At 41.6% G+C, this 25,791-nt stretch overlaps 2 protein-coding genes across 3 annotated transcripts in view; one reads left to right on the top strand and one right to left on the bottom strand.

Annotated features, from left to right (window-relative positions):
* Window positions 1–21,607, bottom strand: part of homer2 (homer scaffold protein 2) — a 43,224-nt gene extending 21,617 nt beyond the window's left edge. Inside the window, exons 1-2 of one of the 2 annotated variants that reach the window (XM_070554850.1) lie at window positions 21,387–21,607; window positions 21,134–21,281 (exon numbers count right to left, since the gene is read on the bottom strand). In XM_070554850.1, the coding sequence (XP_070410951.1) occupies window positions 21,134–21,138 (5 nt within the window). In that variant the 5' untranslated portion in view covers window positions 21,139–21,281; window positions 21,387–21,607. Of the gene's footprint in view, window positions 1–21,133; window positions 21,282–21,358 lie in introns of both variants that reach the window. The other variant, XM_070554849.1, reaches the window with a different exon arrangement.
* Window positions 21,608–21,999: 392 nt separating this feature from the next.
* On the top strand, window positions 22,000–23,819 carry LOC107381707 (RNA guanine-N7 methyltransferase-activating subunit-like protein). Its single transcript, XM_054732353.2, has 3 exons — window positions 22,000–22,118; window positions 22,306–22,476; window positions 23,167–23,819. The coding sequence occupies exons 2-3, from the start codon at window positions 22,307–22,309 to the stop codon at window positions 23,333–23,335; spliced, it is 339 nt and encodes a 112-aa protein (XP_054588328.1). The 5' UTR covers window positions 22,000–22,118; window position 22,306; the 3' UTR covers window positions 23,336–23,819.
* Window positions 23,820–25,791: the final 1,972 nt, after the last annotated feature.

Below are 25,791 nucleotides of genomic sequence, written 5' to 3'. Positions count from 1 at the left end.
CAGCACAAAGCTGAAGAACTTAGATTCAGATTTTTAAAAGTACCGTGAAGGTATTTCTAGTGCAAGTGCAGCATCTTCATGTGGAAATGATCTTAAAACATGTTTAATTGTCTGAGATTCTTTCAGATACCTACATTAAATGATTGGTTCTAGCACTTTCCCAAGATATTTTCATAACTGTTGAAGAAATTGTGTTGAAGCTTTGTGAACAAAGACGTTACAGAAGATGAAACTTCTTAGCTGCAGTCAGACATTTACCTATACCAGTACATTCATTCATATTCATATGCTGCTTTTTTTATTGATTTTAACTGTTTTCCAAGGAAATTTTCAACATATCGTATCAATGAACTGGGAGCACATAATGAATTTTCTCTCATCTACACTGAGTCAAAATTAAAGAGTCAAATATAAACATACATTCAACTAAATGTTTCCTAAGTGGTGCTGAAGGTTGTTATGCTCAGAAGAAAGAACATTGGTTCAGATGTTGAGGAACGACCCAGGAACCAGCAAATCTCAAAACTATTCGTCTGGTGGGCGGGATGATGCAACAGCCTGGAACAAAATGGTAACAGCTCGTTTGAAACGGCTTTTACATCAATTTTGGACTATTTGGATGTGGGCTTTATTAGAATCAGGAGCAGATAGATGTATTTAAGTACTTTATTTAGAAAAATGATGTATTTTCGCCTTCTTCAACAGCGGGCTGCCTCATTTACCAACATCCGTTGCGGTGAGTTGTTCATTATCTAGTAGCATGTGAAGATCATTTGAAAGACAACGGTAGAGCCCGGCCCACGACAGAGAGTCGTCAATGGGGCGTTGCCAGATTAAATAGTATATTTATTTTGTCTGGCTTGCCAGGCTAGGGTGTTCCAGCAGAACAGAGATAGCAAAATCAAATCAAAACTGGTTTCTGGCTGGATGTAGCGGGTTCCATTCAAAGCATTCCATAACCTTCTTTTAGACGTTTGTGGACCTCCATTCAAACCTGAGTCTGTATCAAAAACAACCTTTTTAAATCATCTCTACTGATTTTGCCAAGAAGACCAATCAAATTAACCAATGAGACAGTAGAAGAAAGTTGATGGTAGGAAAATACATGGTAAGAACGTACTACATGACATCTACCCAGTCAGTACTGAGGTACTTAACTTTGTACTAGAGCACAGACCTGTAATCAAACCACACAGCTGCAGTCTTACACCAGCACAATGTTCCTTTTATTTCACGCTCTACCTCAGTTTTTGCAGTGTAAATGCTAAATGATACCATTTTGGAATGCTTCTTAGCGTGCAGGTACATTTTCATAAGAAAAAAAACTCAAACTTTATATCTTGAGGCATGTAGCATGTTCTCGGTAAACTCATCATTAATAACTGTTTGAAACAACTAGTGTTTTTCTCGTGTGCTGCATTAACCTTAATTCAAATTATTTGAGAGCATTTACTAGTCAGACAATCCCAAACAATGTCCTCAGGGTACATATGGTACCAGTTATTGTGTTTGGCTAAAAAGAAAAGGATGTTTAGAGAGCATGTTTACTTCAGTAACACTAGACAGTCCAACATGCTGCAAATATTCATGAGCTAATAAAACTTTTACTTTCACTGGGATTATGCTTCTTAGATAAATGAAAGCCCAATACATTTGCTGTCCCCTTTAAGCCTAATCTCAGTCTTCATCTGCTTTGGGAACAACAAAACCCATTATACAGATCACTGTTGTTGCTTTCTAAACACACACACACACACACACACACACACACACACACACACACACACACACACACACACACACACACACACACACACACACACACACACACAGACCTTTGCTATAGCAGTATCTGAAGCCAGCTCACACTGGCAGCAGAAAACAAGTGAAAGGCCAATGCCGAACACATGGCTGCACTTACACAACTGTTGGTAGTGATCTGCTTTTTGGAGATTAAAAGCATTAAGTTGATTGATTTTTAGAGATATTAAAAAATACAACACTGGGGACTGAATTCTGGTCCTGATGACTGCAGAGTGCTCTCTGTCCCCATCTGGTGCTTTGAATAATTTACAGGTGTGTGTTTCTGTGAGGGGGAAGCAGGTATGTGTCTGTATTTATTTGCATTGCCACCTCAGGTACATACACGCCAACAATGCATGCCTAGAACACATTAAAACAACTGGGTGTTACTGGCTGAGAAGAAAAGAAACTTTTGGATCAGAGCTTTGAAACTCTTACTTTAAAGAATCTGAAAGTGTAATGACACAAGATACCTTTAGAAGTGGTCACACATAAGAAAAACATTTTAACAAGATAGGAAGATGCCACATGTGTCAACAATGGAAACAGCTTCCTTCTTTGATGGAAATGGTAAAGGTAAATGGCCTGTATTTGATACAGCGCCTTCTAGAGTCCTGGAACCCCCCAAGGCGCTTTACAACACAATCAGTCATTCACCCATGGACGTAATTTTGGGGGGGGACAGGGGGGACATGTCCCCCCCACTTTTTCCAAAGTCAAGTTTTGACCCCTGCACTTTTTACCACCCAAAAACAATATTACGCTATATTCAATTGACACTGGTTGAGCTCTAGGACCAAGCAGAAAATGTTGAAGCCTGTTTCCCCTTAGTGCGTACTGTAAAGATACCCCCCACCCCCACCCCCCGTGTCCCCCCCACTTCTAAAGTGAAAATTACGTCCATGCATTCACCCATTCACACACACATTCACACGCTGGTGGGGATGAGCTACAATGTAGCCACAGCTGCCCTGGAGCGCACTGACAGAGGCGAGGCTGCCAAGCACTGGCGCCACCGGTCCCTCCGACCACCACCAGCAGGCAACGTGGGTTAAGTGTCTTGCCCAAGGACACAACGACAGTGACAGACTGAGCAGGGCTCGAACCTGCAACCTTCCGATTACGGGGCGAGCACTTAACTCCTGTGCCACCGTCGCCCCACTTCAGGTAGGGATTTTTACGAAGTGACTGGCAGTCACCTTGCATCCTCCTTATAAGATCCGGTATGAGAGCAAACGGCTCCATCAAGATTCCACAGTGTAAGAATCCACTTCAGGCTAAATTCCCGCAACAAACATTTCTCCATTCCTCAGTCTGAGCTCTTTGTCTGAGAGATGACTTGAGGTCAAACGGAACTGTTCAAAATGTCAAAATATGTTTGACAAATGTACAACATGAAAAGCTTTACAAGGCAAAGTGCATTTTTGTTGCTTAAAAAGTGAACATCACCAGGTTTACACGTTTCACAGCACACTCAAAGCAGCAAAGATAACACCAGGCATTGTTCAACTGAACAAATGCATAGAAATGGAAAGAAAATGCATTATTTAGTTAACTTTTCTATTTAAAAAATTACAGAAGCACACAATACTTGATTATGTTTTTAATAAGGACTATCACATGTATCACACCTGTTGGTTAAATGGGTCGGCGAAAGTGTGAGACTCAGCTTTACGCCACGTTTGGTGTGTGTGTCAAGAATAAGAACTGAAAAGTAGTCAAGTGTGTATTCAGGTACGGATGTGTGCAGACCCACGGGCACAATAATATGAATGAGTCTGTTATATAAGAGGATATCTTCATTAGTCTCCCTGCCAGTGGGGCTTCATAGGGTCATCAGGCAGCTGAGGAGGAAGTTTTTGTTTTGGAACATCTAGAAATAAAATGCAAACCTGCAAAGATATGTTCGGTGAAATAAAGCACAATACAGTCAGTGACCCGATAAGAAACCCGTCTAAACGTTCGCATAACTTTAGGAGCAACTAAACCATCTGAGAATTCTTCCATCTGAAGACGCCTTGAATATTTTTAGGCCCATGAATACTTAGATAAATCTTCTAAATATCAGACTTTTCAGGTGATATAAGTTACACCTTCAACCTACAACCTAGAGACAAAGGCTGCACTGTCCAGGTGAGGAACACTGAGCCGAGACCATTTTTTTCTTCCTCTGATTCTCTGCTGGTGCTGACAGGCGCGCGCGCGCGCACACACACACACACACACACACACACACACACACACACACACACACACACACACACACACACACACACACACACACACACACACACACACACACACACACACACACACACACACACACACACACACACACACACACAGGCTGTGTTTTCAGCCACAAAGATGAAGTGATATAATGCTTTTGACAGTCACGCTTCAAAGATCAGTTTAAGTTAGTGGTATGAAACTAATCAGACAAGAATTTCAAAGACAACCAAAATGTAATTTTCATGTAAAATACTAGAATTAAACTACTTCTATATGAAATGGTAAATGGTAAATGGCCTGTATTTGAAATAGCGCCTTCTAGAGTCCTAGAACCCCCCAAGGCGCTTTACAACACAATCAGTCATTCACCCATTCACACACTGGTGGGGATGAGCTACAATGTAGCCACAGCTGCCCTGGGGCGCACTGACAGAGGCGAGGCTGCCGAGCACTGGTGCCACCAGTCCCTCCGACCACCACCAGCAGGCAACGTGGGTTAAGTGTCTTGCCCAAGGACACAACGACAGCGACAGACTGAGCGGGACTCGAACCAGCAACCTTCCGATTACGGGGCGAGCACTTAACTCCTGTGCCACCGTCTCTTCAATATGACAGATTAATAGATTAAAGGGTGTTTCCTTTATTATTTATTTCTACAGACAATGCCTGGTGGAGGGAGCAGCTGCTTTAGGAGTGAGGGTAACAGTTTATTAGGAGCCCTGAGAGTTTGTTACAACAAAACCACATGGGTTTTTAGGACAATAAATGACTATATAGGAAGTCAAAGGTGAGCAGGTCTGCTCCCACCTACTGTAATAACCCAGCCTAAGATTCCTGCTGAATGTGAAATAACATGGAAGGTGACAGCTCTGCAAGATGTTATCCTCTTCTCTTTCCATTCACTAACAGAAGCTTCACCTGAATATATGTTATTATCCAATAAAATCCTGCTTAATCTTTTCACACATACTATTTTTCCTCCAAATTCATATTTTCCTCAGAATAAATGATTTTTGATGACTTGGGAGTTTAAAAAAATAAAAGCAGAAAAATCCAAACTGTGTAAAATAAGCTGTGAAAGATTAAAATGGATTATACAAAGGTTTGCTAAATGCATCGCTTCTTCAGTTAAGCACTGCAAAAAGAAATGCGTTATTTGAATTAACAAAGACAAATAAATATATTATTTCATTTAAAGTAAACTTCCTGAAAATTGAATTTTCTAAAATGTGAGGCTGGCAGAACTTATTTAAGACAATAATTTAGATTTTTGATCATCACTGTTTCACTTGTTTAATCAATACATCTGAAGTCATCTAGTAGGAATGAATGCCTTGTAAGTCGTACTCTGGGTACAAAAAGTTCTGGTGTGCCTGTTTCGGGATCTAGAGGATTGTCAGATCAGAGTTATGCTTCAGATGACAGGATTTGGAGTCTTATTTCCTGATATCTGGACACCTCACTGCTGACTGGATAACAGCAAACAATCTCTACCACAGACTTTATTTGCTCTGCAACATTGATGTTTTATCTCCACAAATAGCACAAGCCTGGAGAAGTTTTGCCATGTGGTGGAGTTGCTAATGCTAACGGTTAGCTTCTACTAGGCCAAGACGTTCTCTGCGGTTTCCTGGAAGCCGGTGTCGGTACAGGATCTGCTCGGGTGCAAGATCGGCTCGGGGTCCTTCGACTGCTGATGACGTCAAAGTACGGCAAACCCACTTGGACAAAATACACTACACATCTATACTGTTGGAAAGAATTTAGCAGTTTCGTTGTTAAAATAATGTTTCTGAAGACGTAAGTTTGTGTTTATAATGGTATTTGTAAAATAAAACACTATATTGTATTCATAATGTTGAACTCCTCTTTGAGCACATCCCTTGAAGGATCATAGGTATTAGCAACACCTGTGAAATTGTATTTGCAGGAAAAAAAGTGTGTCCCGTTTATTGAAGTATTTTGTGTTTAGAGTTTTTGACGTCTTGTCCATGCGTAGTTCAGTTACGCTCATAGCTGCTAGCCAAAACTCTGGAGTTAAAAGTTTTCTGGCTTTACTAAAATACCTGTCTATACTTATTTGATTGATGGTAGTTTTACTTTCTGTTAGACTCCAAATGTAATCATTTGGCACGTTTCTAATTCATAATATGTAAGAATGTAATCGGTGATATTAGCATTAGCATTTCTATGGGTTTTTCCACATATATTAGCATAGCGCTAACTACTCGCTGCCAAATTGCAGCCTTTGTGATTAGAAAATCTCCTTTTGTCACATCGCAATTTAATTGCACATGCAGTTAATCGTTCAGCCCTAATATACATGCAGCTCTAAGCTAAAAGTGTATTTTCAAAGAGGTAATGATGGATTTCTTTGTAAAAGTTGTCCACCTTTCCAACAGAAAAATTTGCCTGGACCAACGTAACGTGATGACGTAATTCCATAAGGTTCATGTTCAGCCAATCAACTACTTTGACGTCATCGGCAGTCGACAGACCCCGAGCCGATCTTGCACCTGAGCAGATCTTGTACCGACACCGGCAGCCTTCTGCATCACAAGTCAAGATGCGCGAGACCATGAATGATACGTGACAGTGTGATGTCATCCTGTCAGGATTTTCTAATCCTAGTTTCACCGTTTATTTTCTATCAGAAGCTATTGCAGGAGATAGGTGTAGGAGACTATTTTCATGTTCAGCCTGCATGAAAAACTCAAGAGTGACCAATTTTATAATAATTAAAAATAGTTTATCTGTGAACCACACCTTCTGAAGAAAACAATTACAAACAATTCTAGAACATCATGCCCACAACTCAGTCAAAATCACACATTTACTGTCTATAAGATACGCTTATGTAAATCCTGCAGAGTTAAGTCTGGCATTGTCTTGCCTGCAGGGAAAATTACAGACATGCTGAGAAAATATCTCTCTCCAAAATCCCAATACGTTCTGTACTTTAGCACGTTTGTCCCCAAGCCTTACAGCCTTACAGATTTACTCTCAGGTGGAGCATCAAAGCGTCAGCTTTTAATGTCACGCCTGATACTTAAAACTTTGTTATTGTTTTTGAGTGCTTTGTAATTTCGACCAGACATGGAGTCAGAGGTGAAAGAGAAAGGAAAAGACAAAAGGTGGGGAGAGAGGGGGGAAGGGGGTGGGGGGGTTCCACAAAAATAAAAAATAATGAACAAGAGTCTGCTTCTAGACCTGCAGAAAAAGACTAGAAAAAAAAGCAAAAGAACAAAAAATGGGACACAACAACAATACAACAAGATCAAGCTATCACTGTGTCAACTTGATGAAGAAATATATAATCAACATTGTTTAACTGAACAATCACATGATAATAAATCACAGTGCATTAAGTGCCCACCATAGTCTTAAGACCTGTGTTTAACGTGCCCAAGCCCATACTTTTGAGAGCACCATGTGAGCACCTGTGTGTGTACATGCGCTTGTTTATGTAAGGTTTCTCTATAGGAGCGTCCAATAGAGTGTGAGGGACCACAGATCTGCACCCCAAAGATGCGTAGGAGACGGGGGGAGCTCAAAGTCCCAGAGATCCAGGCGCTGCCCCAGAACACAGGAACCCCAAGGAGACTGCAACCAGAAAGGCCCCCGCCCTCCTCGAGAGGCACAGAGGATCGTCCCGGGGGGCCACAACCAGCAGCCGGCAGAGTCCAGGGAGATATCAGCGGCAAGCCCACAGGCCCGCCCGCAGCCTCCCACCCCCTAGCCGGCCGAGCCCAGGACCCAGCGACCCGGGATCCAGGGGCGACCACCCACGCCGGGGACCCAGCAGAGCCCAGGGACCCAGACCCCCACCAGGCAGCCACCGGGATTGATCAGGCAGACGCCAAAAATCTTAAACCCCCTGAACCGGGAGCCACGAACACTCAGGCAGACCAAGGCACCACACCCCACACCAGGTGTGGCAGGGGGAGGGGGGACGGAGATCTATATCATCAAAAGAAGTCCCAGGAGAGGGGAGGAGTCAAAGGCCCCACCTGACATATACAGTCATACAAAAACACAGTCACACACTCCCTCCCTCATGCTCACACATGCACATACAACCCAAGACTTACAAAAATGTACGCCGGACACCCACTCATGCTCCCCATACACACCCTATTCACTCTGGTCCCGGTACTGCTGCACATTGGGTACAACCATCACCGGTTGTCACGGCTGCCAAGATGAAGAGGGAAAAAGCAGCCAGGATCACCCAGCTCTGGTGATTGACTGGACACCGCCCCTCCTCCTCCTCTCTTCCAGGCTGCTGAGGAGCACAGCTGAATTGAATCCTCCTGATGAGCCACACCTGGGATAAAAAGGCTGTGCCTTCAGCGGTCTGGGAGGCAGCAGTGCAGGGGTTCTGCTGTCCTCCAGGTCTCGTTTGGTTTAACCCCGTTGTTATGATGAGTTTTAACTTATAGTTTTAACTCTGAGTGATCCACATGGATCTTTTGTGCAAGTCACCTAGTGTTGACTGTGTTTTAAGGTTAACTCTGATTTAGTTTTTAGACTTTTATCAACGTCATTGTGTTTTAAAACACCTTCAGTTTAGGTAAAACTTTTAATAAAGTTTTAACCAGGTGTTTTATAGAGTTGATAATTTGTCTTTTAACTGTTAACCTTATAGTGAATTTTTCGTTTTGCATTATTTTAACAATGCTCGCCATCTGTTTGCTCTTGTTTTTAGTACCTTTTATCACAATTAAACCCAATTTAAACGCCACTGTCGTATTTCTTATGTTACCCCCTCCTTCACATTTTAACATCTCCTGTCGGGGACGTAACACCGGTTACCAGAGTTTGACCCTTTCTGCTGGGGTGCTGATGAGCAGGCTCCCCCGCCCAATGCTGAGAACAGCAACCCACCACCCCAGACCCCAACCAGACGGCTAGATCTCCCTCCTAGCCTCCAGCCCCAGGAAGCCAAGCAACAGAGGTGTGCTAAGACCCCTAGTCTCCCTCCGCCTGCTCCAATGTAGTGTTGTGTGTTCATGAGGTGTATTCCATGGCTGTGGTGAGCGGGCAGTGCGGGCATATTCTGGCCTATGCCAGCTGATGCCACCGCACCACCCCACTTGCACCCACAGCCCTCTGTGTCTAAGTGCGGTTTAAAATTGGAAGTGGGCACCGGCACCCGGGAGGAGGCTGAGAAATCCCCCTGCCAAGTGCCGTTGAATGTGCTCACTCCCAAGGCCCTAAGTGTGTGTTTGCGTGGAATGTCATCAGTGGAAGTGTATAAGGTGCAAATAAAATTGGGGGGCAGGTTGCCACAGGCATGCGGAAATCGGGTCCATACCCGCACTCCCTGACTTGTCCACCCCCCAAGGTCCTATATGTATGTTTGTGTGATGATGTGAGGGAGCAGGAGGAGAGAAATATGCGGGGATGGGGAGGAATGGCTGGTTGGGCTTAGCCCTCCAGGGAGCCAGCTCCCCCACTGGCCCCAATAGGCACCTCTGTTGTCAAATTGCCGCCCAGGGTGTGGAGACCCCAGCCCATCCTGCCAGGGCCCAAAGCAGCAGCATTACAGGGCCTAAGGGAGTCCGAGGGCACCAACCCAGCCCCACCCCAGCAGAATATCTATGCCCATCCCTGCATTTGCACAACTTCCAGAAAATAAAAGACATAGGACATCCAGTTAAGGTTGGGTCCTCCCCCTCCTGGACCTCCCCCTCCCCTGTGATGGGACAGCAGAGGAGCCAAGGTCTACCCAAGGTCCCTGAACCCGGGCCAGGCACTGCTGCATGTTCCTGCCTTCTTCCCGGCAGCATACATGCCAGGACCCGACCCCCAAGGCCCCGCCCAGATCCTCACACGAGGCCGGCCACCCCAACACCCCGAGCCCCCAGCCCCCCCAGGGGCAATGCAGCCGCCAGGCAGTGATCCATGGCCACCGCCAAGACCTCCAAGGGGCCCCACTCCCAACCACCAGTAGTCCACCCCCCGAGGCAACCAAAGCACCTCCAGAGGGGGGCAACGGCCCCCCAGTCCCAGACACCCCCAGTGAACCCACCTCCAGGGAACATCCAGATACTCCAAACTCAGAACCCCCCACCCCCACCCACACCATCTTGCAGGACAACATCAACGGTCCCCCACCCTCGCTATGTGATGGAATCGATCAAATGAGCCCAGAGAGATTGACTTGAAGTGGAAGCAGAGGCTAAATCAAGTGTAATATGATCTAACAAAATATTTATATACTGGTTAATGCAGAGATTTTCTCTATTTTTCCAATTCAAGAGGATAGTTTTCTTAGCGATGCATATGGCAGTCAGAACCACGTGAACCAAAGATGTTTCAATCGGGACATCGTCCAGGTTTCCCAGTAAACAAAGAGAGGGGGTGGTTGGGATATGACATTTCAGAGACTTTGACAGGTCTTCACACACTCTACCCCAAAATTCCTGGACAGGTGGACAGGACCACAGTGCATGAATGTAATTGTCAGGAACGTTGTTTGTGCAGTGTGTACAGGTGTCAGACGACACAAACCCCATCTTGAACATCCGATGACCTGTATAGTGAACTCTGTGTAGAATTTTGTACTGAATTAATTGTAAATTGGGGTGTCTGATCATTTTTAAAGTTTTTAAACAAGTTTGGGACCAGAAGTTCAGGTCAAAGCTGACTGATAGATCCACCTCCCATTTTTCAAAAGGGATTGCTATTCTATAGTCTATTTTGGACAGTGTCTTATATACTTTAGACAGTAGTTTGGGGGGGTTGAGATTATAGAAGTCTAATACCCTTGGTGGTGTTTGTAATTCTATTTTATTGAGCTTTAATTTTTGTTTGACTACAGATTTAATTTGGTGGTATTTTAAGAAGCTATTCTTATCTATTCCAAATTGGGAGACTATTCTATTAAATGGGATGAAGTCCAATCCTTCATATATGTGTTCCAGGTATAGGATTCCTTTACTTTTCCAGTCTGGAAGGTTCATCATTTTATTATTTTGCAAAATATCAGGATTATTCCAGATAGGTGTGCGTCTGCATGGTAATAGTGAAGACTCTGTCATTTTAAGATACTCCCACCATGCTGTCAGAGAGGTGCTGATACTAATACTTTTGAAGCCTTCATGTTTTCTTATGCTTGAGCTCATAAATGGTAAGTCTGAAAGCTCTATCGTATTGCAAAGTGTCTGTTCTATATCTAACCAGGACTCATCTAGTGGGTTATCTTGCAACCATCTTGGTATATATTGCAGCCTGTTGGCTAAGAAATAATGATAAAAGTTGGGTAGATCCAGTCCTCTGTCTTTGGTCTTCTGAAGCGTTTTTAAGATAATTCGTGGAGGTTTATCCTGCCAAAGGAATTTGGTAATTGAGGAGTCCAGAGATTTAAACCAGTCAGCTGGTGGTTTGTTTGAGATCATTGAAAATAAGTAATTTATTCTGGGTAAGACCATCATTTTAATTGTAGCAACTCTCCCCATGAGTGATATTGGTAAGGATTTCCATTTTGCAAGATCATCATCCACTTTCTTTAAAAGTGGGATGTAGTTTAGTTTGGTTAGATCTGCTAACTTGGGAGAGACATTAATTCCCAGGTATGTGATATTCCCTGACTCCAATTGTGTATTAAGTAAATTGACAAAAGAGAATTCAATTGGTAGAACTGTGGATTTTAACCAGCTTATAGAGTAATCTGAAACTTTTGAAAAAGATTTTATCAGTTCTATTGAATGAGAGAGAGAGGATTGAGAATTCCGGAGAAAGAGTAAAACATCATCTGCATAAAGACTAATCTTATGTTCTAGTTTCTTACACTTTATCCCTTTAATACCTGTTATTTGCCTAATTGCTGCTGCTAGTGATTCAATAAAGATAGCAAACAGTGAGGGGGAGAGTGGGCATCCCTGCCTGGTCCCCCTCTGAAGACAGAAGCTAGCTGATATTTGGTCGTTCGTCCTGACACGTGCAGTTGGTGAACTGTATAATGTTTGTAGCATGTTTATGAAGAAGTTCCCAAACCAAACTTATGTAAATTTGCAAATAAGAACTTCCAGTTAACTCTATCAAAAGCCTTTTCTGCATCTAGAGATAATATACTAGTTTCTATGTTTCTACTGTAAGAGAAATCTATCAAATTAAGTAATCTACGTGAGTTAGTGGATGACTGTCTACCCTTGATGAAACCAGTTTGGTCAGGGTGTATTATGAAGGGGGTTACCTTTTCTAATCTTTTTGCCAGGGCTTTACAAATTATTTTGAGATCAACATTAATAAGGGAAATTGGGCGATAGCTGGTAGGAAATGCAGGGTCTTTGCCTGGTTTTAACAAGAGACTAATATTGGCTGAATACATGTTTGGCTGTAATCTGCCGCTCTCTTCGATTTCCCTCACATTCTGAAAAATATTGGAGCCAGAATGATCCAGAATTCTTTGTAGAACTCTGCTGGAAACCCGTCTGGACCTGGAGCTTTCCTATTAGTCATGGATTTAAGGGCTTCCTGGAGCTCCGCTGATGTTAGTGGCGAGTCTAGGACTGTAACTTGGCTGTCTGATAATTTAGGAAGTGTTATCCTGTCAAGGAACTCATTGATCTCGTTATCTGATGGGTTTATCTGTGGTGAGTACAAAGTTTGGTAAAAGTCTCTGAAAGTGTTGTTTATGCTTTCAGGGTCATAAACTATATTCCCGGTTGAGTCTTTAACAGCAGATATGGTAGTTTTCTCTTTATTAATTTTTAACTGGCTAGCAAAGAATTTACCTGATTTATTACTATGTTCAAAGTTTTCTATTCATAGTCTTTGAGCTAAAAATGGTGTATTTTTGTCAATAATTCCATGACGTTCTAATTTAGCTTTACGTAATTTGCTCATTAACTCTTCTTCTGTGGATGCCTCTAAAGACTTAATGATTTCTTCTAACTCCTGAATACGTTTGTTTTCTGTTTGTTTTTCTTATGTGATGAGAAAGAGATTATTTTACCTCTCATCACTGCCTTTCCTGCCTCCCAGAGAACAGATGCTGATGTTCCAGGCAGGTCATTATGTTCTAAATATAAAGCCCACTCCTTTTTGAAAAATTCTATAAAACTTTTGTCTTTAAGCAGTGATGTATTAAACCTTCAGTTTTTGCTTGGTGGGATTGTCTTCTTGTTTACCAGAGTTAAAGAAACCGGAGCATGGTCGCTGACAACTATGGGGTGTATCTCAGTGTCTGAAATGTCAGCCAACAATGAGCTGCTGACTAGAAAATAATCCAAACGTGAATGAGAGTGATGAACGTGTGAGAAAAAAGTATACTCTCTACGGTTAGGATGAAGAGATCGCCATGCATCACAAAGCCCATAATCACTCATGTGCTGTTTAACTATATTAGTGGATTGCCAATTGCGCTGAGTCCCAGCTGTACTGAGCCTGTCTGTTGAAGAATTCATCCAAAAATTAAAATCGCCTCCAAGTATAAGTGGACAGTCCAAGAGTACAGAGAAAAAATTATGAAAGAATGAAGGGTCATCAATATTTGGACAGTATATGCTGACAGTACAAAAGCTTTGATTCTGTACAGATATTTTTAACATTATAAATCTACCCTCTGGATCAGAGACTGTGTCCAATACTGTGATATTGATGTTTTTGTGTATTAAAATAGCTACACCTCTTTGCCTAGAGTTATAGCAGGCAGAGAACATGCTGGTAAACTCAGGTGTTTTAAGTTCATCTGCGGATGCGGCAGATCTATGAGTCTCTTGTAATAATATTACGTCTGCTTGCACTCTCTTTAGCTGATCAAAAATCTTTAATCTTTTCTCTATGGAGCCAGCTCCATGTACGTTCCATGAGACAAACTTTAGTGCACCCATAGATGTGTGTGTGAATATCTAAAATATGACGCCTTCATGTGAATAAGATGGAATAAGTATTTAAATGTATAAAATAGTATGTTAATAAATAACAGAAAGGTAAATAATAATAATAATAAAGATCCAACAGTGTTTGTGGTTGTATTATTTGACGCATAAATTGATATTGTGCTGTGGATTTAATATGTATTTGTGTGTGTGTGTGTGTGTGTGTGTGTGTGTGTGTGTGTGTGTGTGTGTGTGTGTGTGTGTGTGTGTGTGTGTGTGTGTGTGTGTGTGTGTGTGTATACGTGTGTGCCGAGTCTGACGCAGTGTTGGAAAGTCGTGTGGTTGTGCCATACAGGTGTAAAGGTACAGAAGCAGGTAAAGAGGAAAGGAAAATACAGATACAGGTTAAAAAAGAAGAAAGAACTAAAAAGAAAAGGTGATAGGGGTGTGAGGTGGTGATGAACAGGTGATCTTATCATCTAGAAAACGGATTTAGCAGCTGTTTAATCCTGACGTGCTCAAACCCAGTGAATCCTGATAAGAATAATAAATGTCTGACCTGATGTTAGGCTAATACAGCCAGTCAGTCACTCCTCGCTCCTTGTAAAGTTTATTGTCCACGTAAAGCTTCACATTTCACTGACTGCAGGTCTCATCTATTACATGTAATCCACTTTATTTCATTCTTTTCGATGAGCTGAAACACTAAGTCATCACCACACACGTCTGTAGTTTTCAAACTTGTGTAAAACAGCTTACGTTCAGAAAATCTGATAACTTTCTGTATGAAGCTGAGATGACTATCATAATCATCTTTCATTCAGATCATTAGATCACAGATATTCATTTTAGGGCTGAACAATAATTCAATAATGATAAATATCTATCGAAAGATGTGTGGTGCAACTCCACTCTCAAAACATAAACAGAGTAACAGACACACAACTTAAACAAGATGTTGCAGCAAGGAGAGGTGTCCAGTAAAAAGGTTACAGTAGTTCATCAGCACAGCAATGTTTTAGTTTAGTCTGACATAAACTTTTTTTTTGTGCAAAATTAGAAGAAAATTGATTTCAAAAAATCTGAAAACAAGCTACTTGTTTAATCCTATGAAATAAAATGGTCAGAGCTGCACTTAAAATAGATGTTCTACATTTATCAATAATTATGGATATCGATCAATATTATTTTCCCTATATTGTCCAGCACTAATTCATTGATCCATAATGAGTTTCCTACCCTGACAGACTGACTGGCTATGAGGTTATGGATGACTCTTTCACTTTGAGACAGGTCAGCGTGGCCAAAGACATTGTTTACAATATGAAATACAGCAAGTGAAGGGATGAGAAGCACGAAAGCAAAACTTTGGACTGATTAAACAAACTGCACTTAAGGGCATAGAGGAGGTTCAAACTATTACTTATGGGATGAGAGCAAGTGTCGAAAAGACGTGAGTGTGTCATTCTGATCAGTTGTGAAAGATCTGGAACATTCATTCATGTGAAAATTCAATTTAAAGTTAAGTGTATAGGCTTTTTCTTAAAAACAACAAAAAAAATCATACAGCGCAACTAAGCACTAATCAAAAGATAACAGACATAAACTTGCTGAAAAAAAGGCAGATTGATGAACTGAAACTGAGTCTCAAGATACCAGAAACCTTGTAAATGTATTACTTTATCAGAAATGAATGATTATCATAAAATCATATTTTAAAAAGGAACTATCAGCACACGGTGCATGATGTCTTTGCTAGGATACTGACGGAGCCTTTGGCAGCTACACCAGAAGTCCAGAAATATTGGCACGGTCATTAACTGATTGGTTTCCATCCTGGGATTAATTACAATCCCGCTGAATTATTCATTAGATAATAATTACTGTCCAGTCCACAATTTCATTCATATCAAACTTCTTCACAACACATTGACTGCTGTATAATAGTAATATCTAACAACAACAATGCCGTCCCCTTTAAATCAACAGTAATACCTGCTTCAGATGCACTCAGTGACCTTCATAACCAGTGTCAGCTTTTTGGCATCATAATGTATCCTACACAGGCAGAAGGCCACCCCACCCACCCACACACACACACACACACACACACACACACACACACACACACACACACACACACACACACACACACACACACACACACACACACACACACACACACACACACACACACACACACACACACACACACACACACACACACACACACACACACACACACACACACACACACACACACCTCCCCCCTCCGCTACACTGAGGTGAGATGAAGAGCCAAACTTAATCTGAGAGATCTAAGGAAAAGGAAGTGAGGAAGTGTCCACAGAAACCCAGTGTGACAGCAGATGGCCTTCTGGGCCTCAACCATCTGGTAAGGACAAGTTCAATCCACCAGCAGTCTGTCGCCTTTCATTTACAAATCATCCTTCAACCCGCTTCTTTCTTCTTTACCAGTCCTCAGCAAGGTTCTCTAAATCAGAGACAGACAGGACACGTCCTATGATTAGGCTTAGGTCCTCTCTCCTGTCAGGGCAGCCAAAAGACTCACTGCCATGTCGCAGGACCTCACCAATGAGTGTTAAGCCTTTAGATTTCATTCTCTGGCCAGCCAGGAGATTAGCATCTATCGCTGCGTTAGGACTGCTCTCAGCATAGCTTACTTTAAATAGCAATATGCTGATTGTATCGCCAGCCATGGGACCGCTTATTCTGTAAAGATGGGGCTTCGGCCCATCTAAGTTCTTGTTTTGGAGGGGTCCCACAAACACAGAGCTTAAGCTGCAAAATGGTACTTCAAATACAATTCCTATCATTTCATTTTCCCGCTGTTGCAAAAGAAATGTTCTTGCATTTTTAACACTCAGCTGCTTTGAATCACACAACTTGGCATGAGCACATTGCATATATATCCAAATTATTCAGTTTGTCATGAATAGGTCTTGTAGGAATTGCATAATACAGAAAAGTAGTTAAGAGGTGACCAGAGGACTGCCAGACTATAATCAAGCAGTAATAATACAGAGACAATGATGAGGACTGGTGTAAATGTGTGTGATGTGACTTATGAGTAATCTACCACTCTATTTAAGAACCAAGAGTGTCAGGGAGGACGCGGTGACATAAAAGCCCTCACACACAAACACACACCTTATCAGCACTGACCCAACCCTTCAGCAGGACAACATTGCAGCATTATCAGTTTGTAATCAGAAGGAACTGGATTACACTGACATGTCTCATGTATCTGACATGAGATTATAGAAACGTTCACAGAATCAAAAATAATTCAGTAAATAAAAAAAGATTTCTAACAATTTAGTAGTTTAAAAAAATGACAAATATTCTTTTATTTTTTTTAACAAATAAATGAAATACTTTTGTGATGTTTTCAATTCGGACAAGGAGATTGCTGGTGCAGCCTCCAGAAGCATAAATCAATACAGACTTTGGCAAAAGTTGCTGGTTATCCAGACAACTGTTCCAACTTTAGGTACGGGTGAAGGAGCATTGAGTGTGGGTTCATAATGCATCTAGAGCAAGACAGAACGCAATCAAAGTTGGACTATACTGTCCATCCATCCTAGTCTGGTTATCCGGAGTTGGGTCGCATTTTGCAGCTTAAGCTCTGTGTTTGTGGGACCCCTCCAAAAACAAATCTTAGATGGGCCAAAGCTCCATCTTTACAGAATAAGCGGTCACATGGCCGGCGATACAATCAGCATATTGCCATTTAAAGTAAGCTACGCCGAGAGCAGTCCTAACGCAGCGATAGATGCTAATCTCCTGGCTGGCCAGAGAATGAAATCTAAAGGCTTAACACTCATTGGTGAGGTCCTGTGACATGGCAGTGAGTCTTTTGACTGCCCTGACAGGAGAGAGGACCTTAAGCCTAATCGTAGGACGTGTCCTGTCTGTCTCTGATTTAGAGAACCTCACTGTCTCTTAATCCATCTTCACAAGTGAAGAACCTGGGTGTCATCTTTGACTCTGAGCTGACTTTTATCCATCATATTAAAAATATCCCCAAAATAGGTTTTTATCATCTAAAGAACATCGCCAGAGTCCGCCCCATTCTCTCTCGGGCCAATACGGAGACGCTGATGCATGATTTCATCACCAGTAGAATAGACTACTGCAATGCCCTGCTTTCTGGTCTTCCTAAAAAGAGGATTTCAGGTTTATAACTATTACAAAACTCAGCACCACGTGTCCTGATGAAGACCAGGAGGCGGGAGCTACATTACTCCAGTTTTAGAATCACTGCATTGGCTCCCCGAATGTTTCGATAGGATCGATTTCAAAATACTTTTAACGGTTTTTAAGTGTCTTAATGGTCTTGGGCCTTCTTATCTTTCAGAACTGCTTTTACCGTATGAACCCACGCGGTCTCTGCGCTCCTCTGGCAGCCGTCTCCTTGTCATCCCTAAAGTCAGGACACATATTCACGGCAAGGCGTCCTTCCAGTACTACGGTCCTCGCCTCTGGAACGAGCTGCCAGGGGACCTCAGGGCTGCTGAGAATGTTCATGTTTTTAGAAACAGGCTCAAGACTCATCTTTTTAGCTTAGCTTTTAACTGATTACTATCACTTTTTAAATTATTTAATTACTTAGATAAATAACAATTTTTTTATTTATTTAATGTATTCTTTCTTTATACATGCTTTTTAAACTGTTTTTACCATGATTTATGATCAACATTATTTTAATATCTATGTAACTTTTTATATTACAATTCTAATTTTAGCTCTTTTGATTTTATATTTTAACCTTAATTTAACCTTTTTCCAGTGCTTCCTTTGTGGGAGCCCACTGCCCCAGCGGCGGTGGTCGGCTGTGGTGGCCTGGGTGCTTTCCAGGTGTGCCTAGGTGGAGGTTGGGGGTCTCTGCCCTCCCTGCCCTGGGCGCCCTGTGCCAGTGTCTCGGCTGCTGCTGTGGATCTACTGCTGCCGGGGCGGATGGCTCCCCTGATGGTGTTTCCTTATCCTTATCTTAGTTGGTCTGGCTCATCTGATCTCAGTCAATCGTGTTTTTTACCATGGGGAAGGGGGCATGTGTGTGTGTGTGTGTGTGTGTGTGTGTGTGTGTGTGTGTGTGTGTGTGTGTGTGTGTGTGTGTGTGTGTGTGTGTGTGCCGGCGGATGAGTGTTGTGAAGGGTTTTTTATTGTCAGACTGTTTTTAAAATTCTGGGGATGGGAGGGAATGTGGGTATGAGGGGCCTTTTTAATTTGTTAAGCACTTTGAGTTGCATGTATTGTAGGATAAAGTGCTATATAAATAAAAGTTGATTGATTGATTGATTGATTGATTGATTGATTGATTGATTGATTGATTGATTGATTGATTGATTGATTGATTGCAGCCTAAGCAAGGAGGCCCAGACTTCCCTCTCCCCAGCCACTTGGGACAGCTCTTCCGGGGGAATCCTAAGGTGTTCCCTGGCCAGTCTAGAGACATAGTCCCTCCAGCATGTCCTCTGCCTTTCTTTAGGTCTCCTCCTGGTTGGGCATGCTCAGAAAACCTCACCAGGGAGGCGTCCAGGAGGCATCAGATGCCCAAGCCACCTCAACAGCCTCCTATTGATGTGAAGGAGCAGCGCATCTATTCCAAGCTTCTCCCGGATGACCGAGCTTCTCACCCCGTTTCTGGGAGAGCCCAGACACCCTGCAGAGAAAACTTATTTCGGCCGCTTGTTTCTGCGATCTCGTTCTTTCGGTCAACACCCAAAATATACGGTTTTCTTTTTCTTATAAAGATAAACATGCGTTTCCATTTGTTTGGATGAACTAGGTTACAAAGTGTTCCGTCCAACTTTAACTTCAGTCTAACATTTATGAAGCATCACACTCAGATTAGTTTGTATTTTGTCTAAGAAATTTCATCCTTTGATTAATCAGGACATAAAATATAAGACATGTTATCAGGAAGCCATAACCCTCCATTTTAGACAACTACTTAAACAAATAAAAGGGCGGGCAGGTTTAAGAAGTTTTTTTTAATCTTCTCAGATGTTGTAATGGGGTTTTAAAATGTCATTTGCACAAAACCAAAATCTGGACCAAACAGCAGTTATTACGTATATGTCTGAAAATTCTACCAGTTTGATAGATCCAAAAATTCCAAAGAGGTGATCGTTTTCTCCTCCCAGAACGTGTTCAGCTGTCAAGTGATACAATCAGCTGTCACTGACTGAAACTACAGAAATGGAAAAATAAAAACTTGTTTTTGTTTTTCCGTCAGTAGGTGTGAACTCCTGTCTTGGCCCTGGATGCCTGCTCCTGCTGGTCCACTGAACCAGTTTCATGACACAACAAGATCTACTCTTTTCAAACCGGTTCGCTGACTATGTCAAACTTCTAAAAGGGAGTGGACTGTGAAACTGGTTCAAATAAACATGAAAACACAATAATCAAGTTTAATCCCACCATTCTGCAAGTGGGTGGCCCTTTATTAACTGTTATTAGAGACCATTAATGCTACATAATTTACAGTTTGCCTCATAATTTCAGTGATATTGAGAGTTGTTTATGTTGAAAAGTAATCCACTGTGTGAATTATTTAAAATAAATATTTATTTCAAGTGGAAACTAAGAAAAAATGTAAAATACATAGAAGCTGGCAACGGAAAACAGAAAACTAAGTAGAGTATGCATGTGTGTGAGAGCTGGTGATTGCATAACAATGATCTACAGAATCAACACTCAAACCACAGTAAACTGTGGGTGCAAAATAATGCAAAGTTCCCTGTAAACCACAGTAGTACACACCACTACCTCCAGCCCCGTGGAAACACACACACACACACACACACACACACACACGCACACACACACACACACACACACACACACACACACACACACACACACACACACACGCACACGCACTCCTTATTAGTGGGCAGTGTTGACTCTGACACCTCCATCAGAACCCTCACAGAGCTATATTTGCACATATAACGAAAACTCCATGAGAAGTCAAACGGTTGGGTTAGGAATCCTGCTCATAAATTACACTCAAAGTCATAATTTGACTAGATCATCAAGCATTTTCACACATTTAGATGGAATATATCACTGAGAGAACAGTCAGTATAATCTAAACGGGTTTTCCTCACGCACAGACAAGCGCATGAAATCAGACATAATTACTACTACAGTTAAATCTACTCAGAGATCTGGAATATTCTGATTTATTTGACCGAGCAGACACATCTCAGCAGATATGAGCAGCGCTACGGATTACTTACCCCATTGCCGCGGACCTGAGGTACAACTCCTTTTATTTCTAGGAAATATTGATTGTTGAAGAAATTGTGCTTTACAGCGCAGATAAAGTCCCCAGGTGATCAGTGGCCAGTAGAGTTCATAACCGCCTGTTCCAGCTCCGGAGAAGACCTGTGCCGCCGAGAGAGAAATGAAATATGAGAGCACTTCGTAAACTCGATTCTCCGGGTTGTCAAGCTCGTTCTTACAGAATCACGTTCAAGTCAGGAAGTTTACCCCCGTAGCTCCTTCGCCTCACGCGCGTGTGTACAAATTCCACGTGGGAATATTTCCTCCTCGGTGTCCTCCAACAATCGGCAATAATAAATTAAGCTGACGTTTGGATTTTCCTTCTTTACTGTGTACCCGGAGTTTCTTTCTCCCCAACGGGGTTGTGTTTCAAATGAAGGGCAGCTGCAGCAGCGACACGGAGCGGCTTCCACCTGCTTCTCCCAGAGCCACCCACTCTTTTTAAAACCTGTGGTATCTGCGGTGCTGTCTGCGGTTTCCGTCTCACAGCCCGAACTCCGGTAGCGACACCATACAATGCTTTAGCCTAAAACAAAGTAACAACATGTACGGTTAAAATAATTTTAAAGGTGATTACAAAATAAGGTCCACTTACATGTTATAAGTGGTTGTGTGTTGACCTTCAAGCCTTGACGCTTTCTAACAATTAGTGAAATTAGTTGCGGCACTAAATATTATTTTTCTATCATAATTATCTATGTATCAAAATACAACCTTTTGACTCGGCTTAAAGTTTATGGCTATTTTTACCCATAAAGATCTCGATAAGTTTTTTAAAACACACACACACAGCCGTCAATCATCATGGACAGGTGCGCGTGTTCGCGGAACCAATGAGGTTTGAACTCTGTGTTTCCGGGGAAGCACTTCAGTGACGTTCTAATAGTCGAATTCGTGTTGCAGTGTAGCTAAAACTGACAACGTTCGTTTCGTTCAAAGGTTTGTTTTCAATTATTGCTACTTAAATGTATCTGTTGTGCTTTTCTATCGTTTTTATTGTAACAGTGTAATTAAATACAAGCCAGTTACGGTCGGAATGATTTAAAACGAGCAGAAAGGATGTTGCAGCGTTAGCAGATGTCCGGCTAGCTTTGCTGCTTTACTGAGGTTTCCCCTGTGTCCACAGAATGACTGAGACTTCAGAAAATGTACAGAGCTACGAAGATATGTTCTCTCAGAGATTTTCAGCGGAGGATCAGGAATATCAGCAGTATGTGAGCCGTCCTGCTGACCCCCCTCCCATTGTGGAGGATTGGAGGAGGCGAGGAGGAGGAAACCAAAGAGGCAGAGACAACAGGTAGTTAGTGTTTTGTACCAAGGTCTCTGGAGGTTACTGTGAAGCACTGAAATAATTTCTGTCAACTATGTTTGGTGGAATTATAATAAAGCTTCTTTAAAGATAAAAAAATACACTAATGGAAATGCTATATGTATTTTTATTGAGACATGTGTTAAGTATTATCAAATGCACGTTCCCAGATGTGCCTTTAGCTACATAAATTATTGTTTTTTTAAAAGATCAAATCAAAGTAAAATTTTAAACACATTAGGACAAGACACAAACGACAACACTGTGTTCTTGAAGGGCTTTATAATCAAAATCTTAATTGCTTGATTCTAAATCGTCCTCAAAGGTTTGGTTGTCAAGTCTGCTTTTGACCAAGAGGATACACAGCAAGAGGAAAATCACAGTGCTTGTTTAATGCATGAAAATTTGAATAGTTTCTAGTAAATCTGACTGTTTGATGTTTAATTGACTTGACTTTTATACAAAATACATTATTACCACATTAACTACAATAGCTACAAAAGGAGTAGCTACACAGGATTGAAAGTTAAAATAAATGAACACAGCAAAATTCACCGATGCATGATTTGGTAGGTAAAAGGATGCATTCGGTGTTGTTTTTTGATTGCGCGTGAAGTATAATCATTTGAAGATGGTACAAATGTATTCACAATTATTTTCTACATTTTGTTCCCTAAGGTACCAGGACCGTCGAGGACAAAGAGACCAGGGTTGGCGCGGGAACCACCGTGGGTGGCAGGACAGAGACAGACACTGGGGGCATGGAAGTGGATATCAATCTGGGCCTCCGAGTTCCAATCAGGCATACAACTCCTATTATCAGAGACCACAATATGACCGCTACTGATCTCCAAAAGTATTTTTGACACCTGTTCACAAATGTATAGCTGAGCAGTGAGTAAAAATAATTTTTCATTCTTCTAAATAGTCTTAGCAAATACATTTGATGAAAGAAATAAACAATTTTCTTGTATTTTCTCTTGTTGCCCACTCCTAGGTTTTGAGAAGAAATGTTAGGTTTTCAGTACTGGAATTGATCCCTGCACATTTTTAAAAGAAAAATTCTATGAAATATTTCACATACTGTATTTTCTTTTGTTTGTTCGTTTTTTACGTCAAAAGATCACACATTTATTTTATTTGTTATAGTGAACAGAATAACCTTACTGTGAATCTGATCATACAGTGGAAATGTATTCATAAAAATACTTTTTAAAATAGAAATCAAATTACAAATGTATGAACCTATGAGATACTATTTGTTGAGAAACTTGTATTTTTCTTTTTGTTTTTCCTGTACGTAATTGGTTTGAATAAATCTCACACTGTTACTTTGGTGTTGTGTGGGATAGCACTGATGTAATTATTCCAGACCTAGACCGATTTAAACAGATATTGGACATAACTGACTGATGCACATTCAAAATTTGTTCCCTATTCATGATGTCTTATTTCTTCACTTCTTTTAAACTAGCCCAATTTCTAGCACAATACTGTTGATTTTATTCAAGTGCTAAAAATTAATAGCATTAAGAGTTATGCAGTTGGACATTAGGGACACAAAGTTCAGAACATTGTGTAAATACAGTTCAATGTAATTTTGAGGTTTGCCCTTTTGGTTTTACAGCGAGTGCAGAATTATTAGGCAAGTTGTGTTTTTGAGGAATAATTTTATTATTGAACAACAACCATGTTCTCAATGAACCCAAAAAACTCAAAGTCAAAGCTGAATGTTTTTGGAAGTAGTTTTTAGTTTGTTTTTAGTTTTAGCTATATTAGGGGGATATCTGTGTGTGCAGGTGACTATTACTGTGCATAATTATTAGGCAACTTAACAAAAAACAAATATATTCCCATTTCAATTATTTTTACCAGTGAAACCAATATAACATCTCCACATTCCCAAATATACATTTCTGACATTCAAAAACAATACAAAAACAAATCAGCGACCAATATAGCCACCTTTCTTTGCAAGGACACTCAAAAGCCTGCCATCCATGGATTCTGCCAGTGTTTTGATCTGTTCACCATCAACATTGCGTGCAGCAGCAACCACAGCCTCCCAGACACTGTTCAGAGAGGTGTACTGTTTTCCCTCCTTGTAAATCTCACATTTGATGATGGACCACAGGTTCTCAATGGGGTTCAGATCAGGTGAACAAGGAGGCCATGTCATTAGTTTGTCTTCTTTTATACTCTTTCTTGCCAGCCACGCTGTGGAGTACTTGGACGCGTGTGATGGAGCATTGTCCTGCATGAAAATCGTGTTTTTCTTGAAGGATGCAGACTTCTTCCTGTACCACTGCTTGAAGAAGATGTCTTCCAGAAACTGGCAGTAGGACTGGGAGTTGAGCTGGACTCCATCCTCAACCCGAAAAGGCCCCACAAGCTCATCTTTGATGATACCAGCCCCAACCAGTACTCCACCTCCACCTTGCTGGTGTCTTGAGTCGGACTGGAGCTCTCTGCCCTTTACCAATCCAGCCACGGGCCCATCAAGACTCACTCTCATTTCATATGTCCATAAAACCTTAGAAAAATCAGTCTTGAGATATTTCTTGGCCCAGTCTTGACGTTTCAGCTTGTGAGTCTTGTTCAGTGGTGGTCGTCTTTCAGCCTTTCTTACCTTGGCCATGTCTCTGAGTATTGCACACCTTGTGCTTTTGGGCACTCCAGTGATGTTGCAGCTCTGAAATATTGCCAAACTGGTGGCAAGTGGCATCATGGCAGCTGCACGCTTGACTTTTCTCAGTTCATGGGCAGTTATTTTGCGCCTTGGTTTGTCCACACGCTTATTGCGACCCTGTTGACTATTTTGAATGAAACGCTTGATTGTTCGATGATCACTCTTCAGAAGCGTTGCAATTTTAAGACTGCTGCATCCCTCTGCAAGATATCTCACTATTTTTGACTTTTCTGAGCCTGTCAAGTCCTTCTTTTGACCCATTTTGCCAAAGGAAAGGAAGTTGCCTAATAATTATGCACACCTGATATAGGGTGTTGATGTCATTAGACCACACCCCTTCTCATTACAGAGATGCACATCACCTAATATGCTTAATTGGTAGTAGGCTTTCGAGCCTATACAGCTTGGAGTAAGACAACGTGCATGAAGAGGATGATGTGGACAAAATACTCATTTGCCTAATAATTCTGCACTCCCTGTAGGAGTCTTAATCAGTGTGTGTTAGGACCTTTTAAAGATGTCATGAGTAGATATATGCCTAAACTTTAATTTACCTGGGCAATCATTAAAATCCATCTTTTTCATTCTGTTTGTATCAGTTTGGTTATCTGTGG

This window comes from Nothobranchius furzeri, chromosome 9 (assembly GCF_043380555.1).
Source record: "Nothobranchius furzeri strain GRZ-AD chromosome 9, NfurGRZ-RIMD1, whole genome shotgun sequence".
Taxonomy (NCBI): domain Eukaryota; kingdom Metazoa; phylum Chordata; class Actinopteri; order Cyprinodontiformes; family Nothobranchiidae; genus Nothobranchius; species Nothobranchius furzeri.
The sequence above is the reverse complement of the archived record's forward strand: the minus strand, read 5'-3'. Positions and strand labels throughout refer to the sequence as shown.

What these genes read in the sequence shown, in the direction of transcription:
- LOC107381707 (XM_054732353.2), top strand. Translation starts at nt 22,307, where the DNA reads ATGACTGAGACTTCAGAAAATGTACAGAGCTACGAAGATATGTTCTCT. An exon ending in CAAAGAGGCAGAGACAACAG is followed by an intron (nt 22,477 to 23,166) that starts GTAGTTAGTGTT and finishes TTGTTCCCTAAG; the next exon opens with GTACCAGGACCGTCGAGGAC.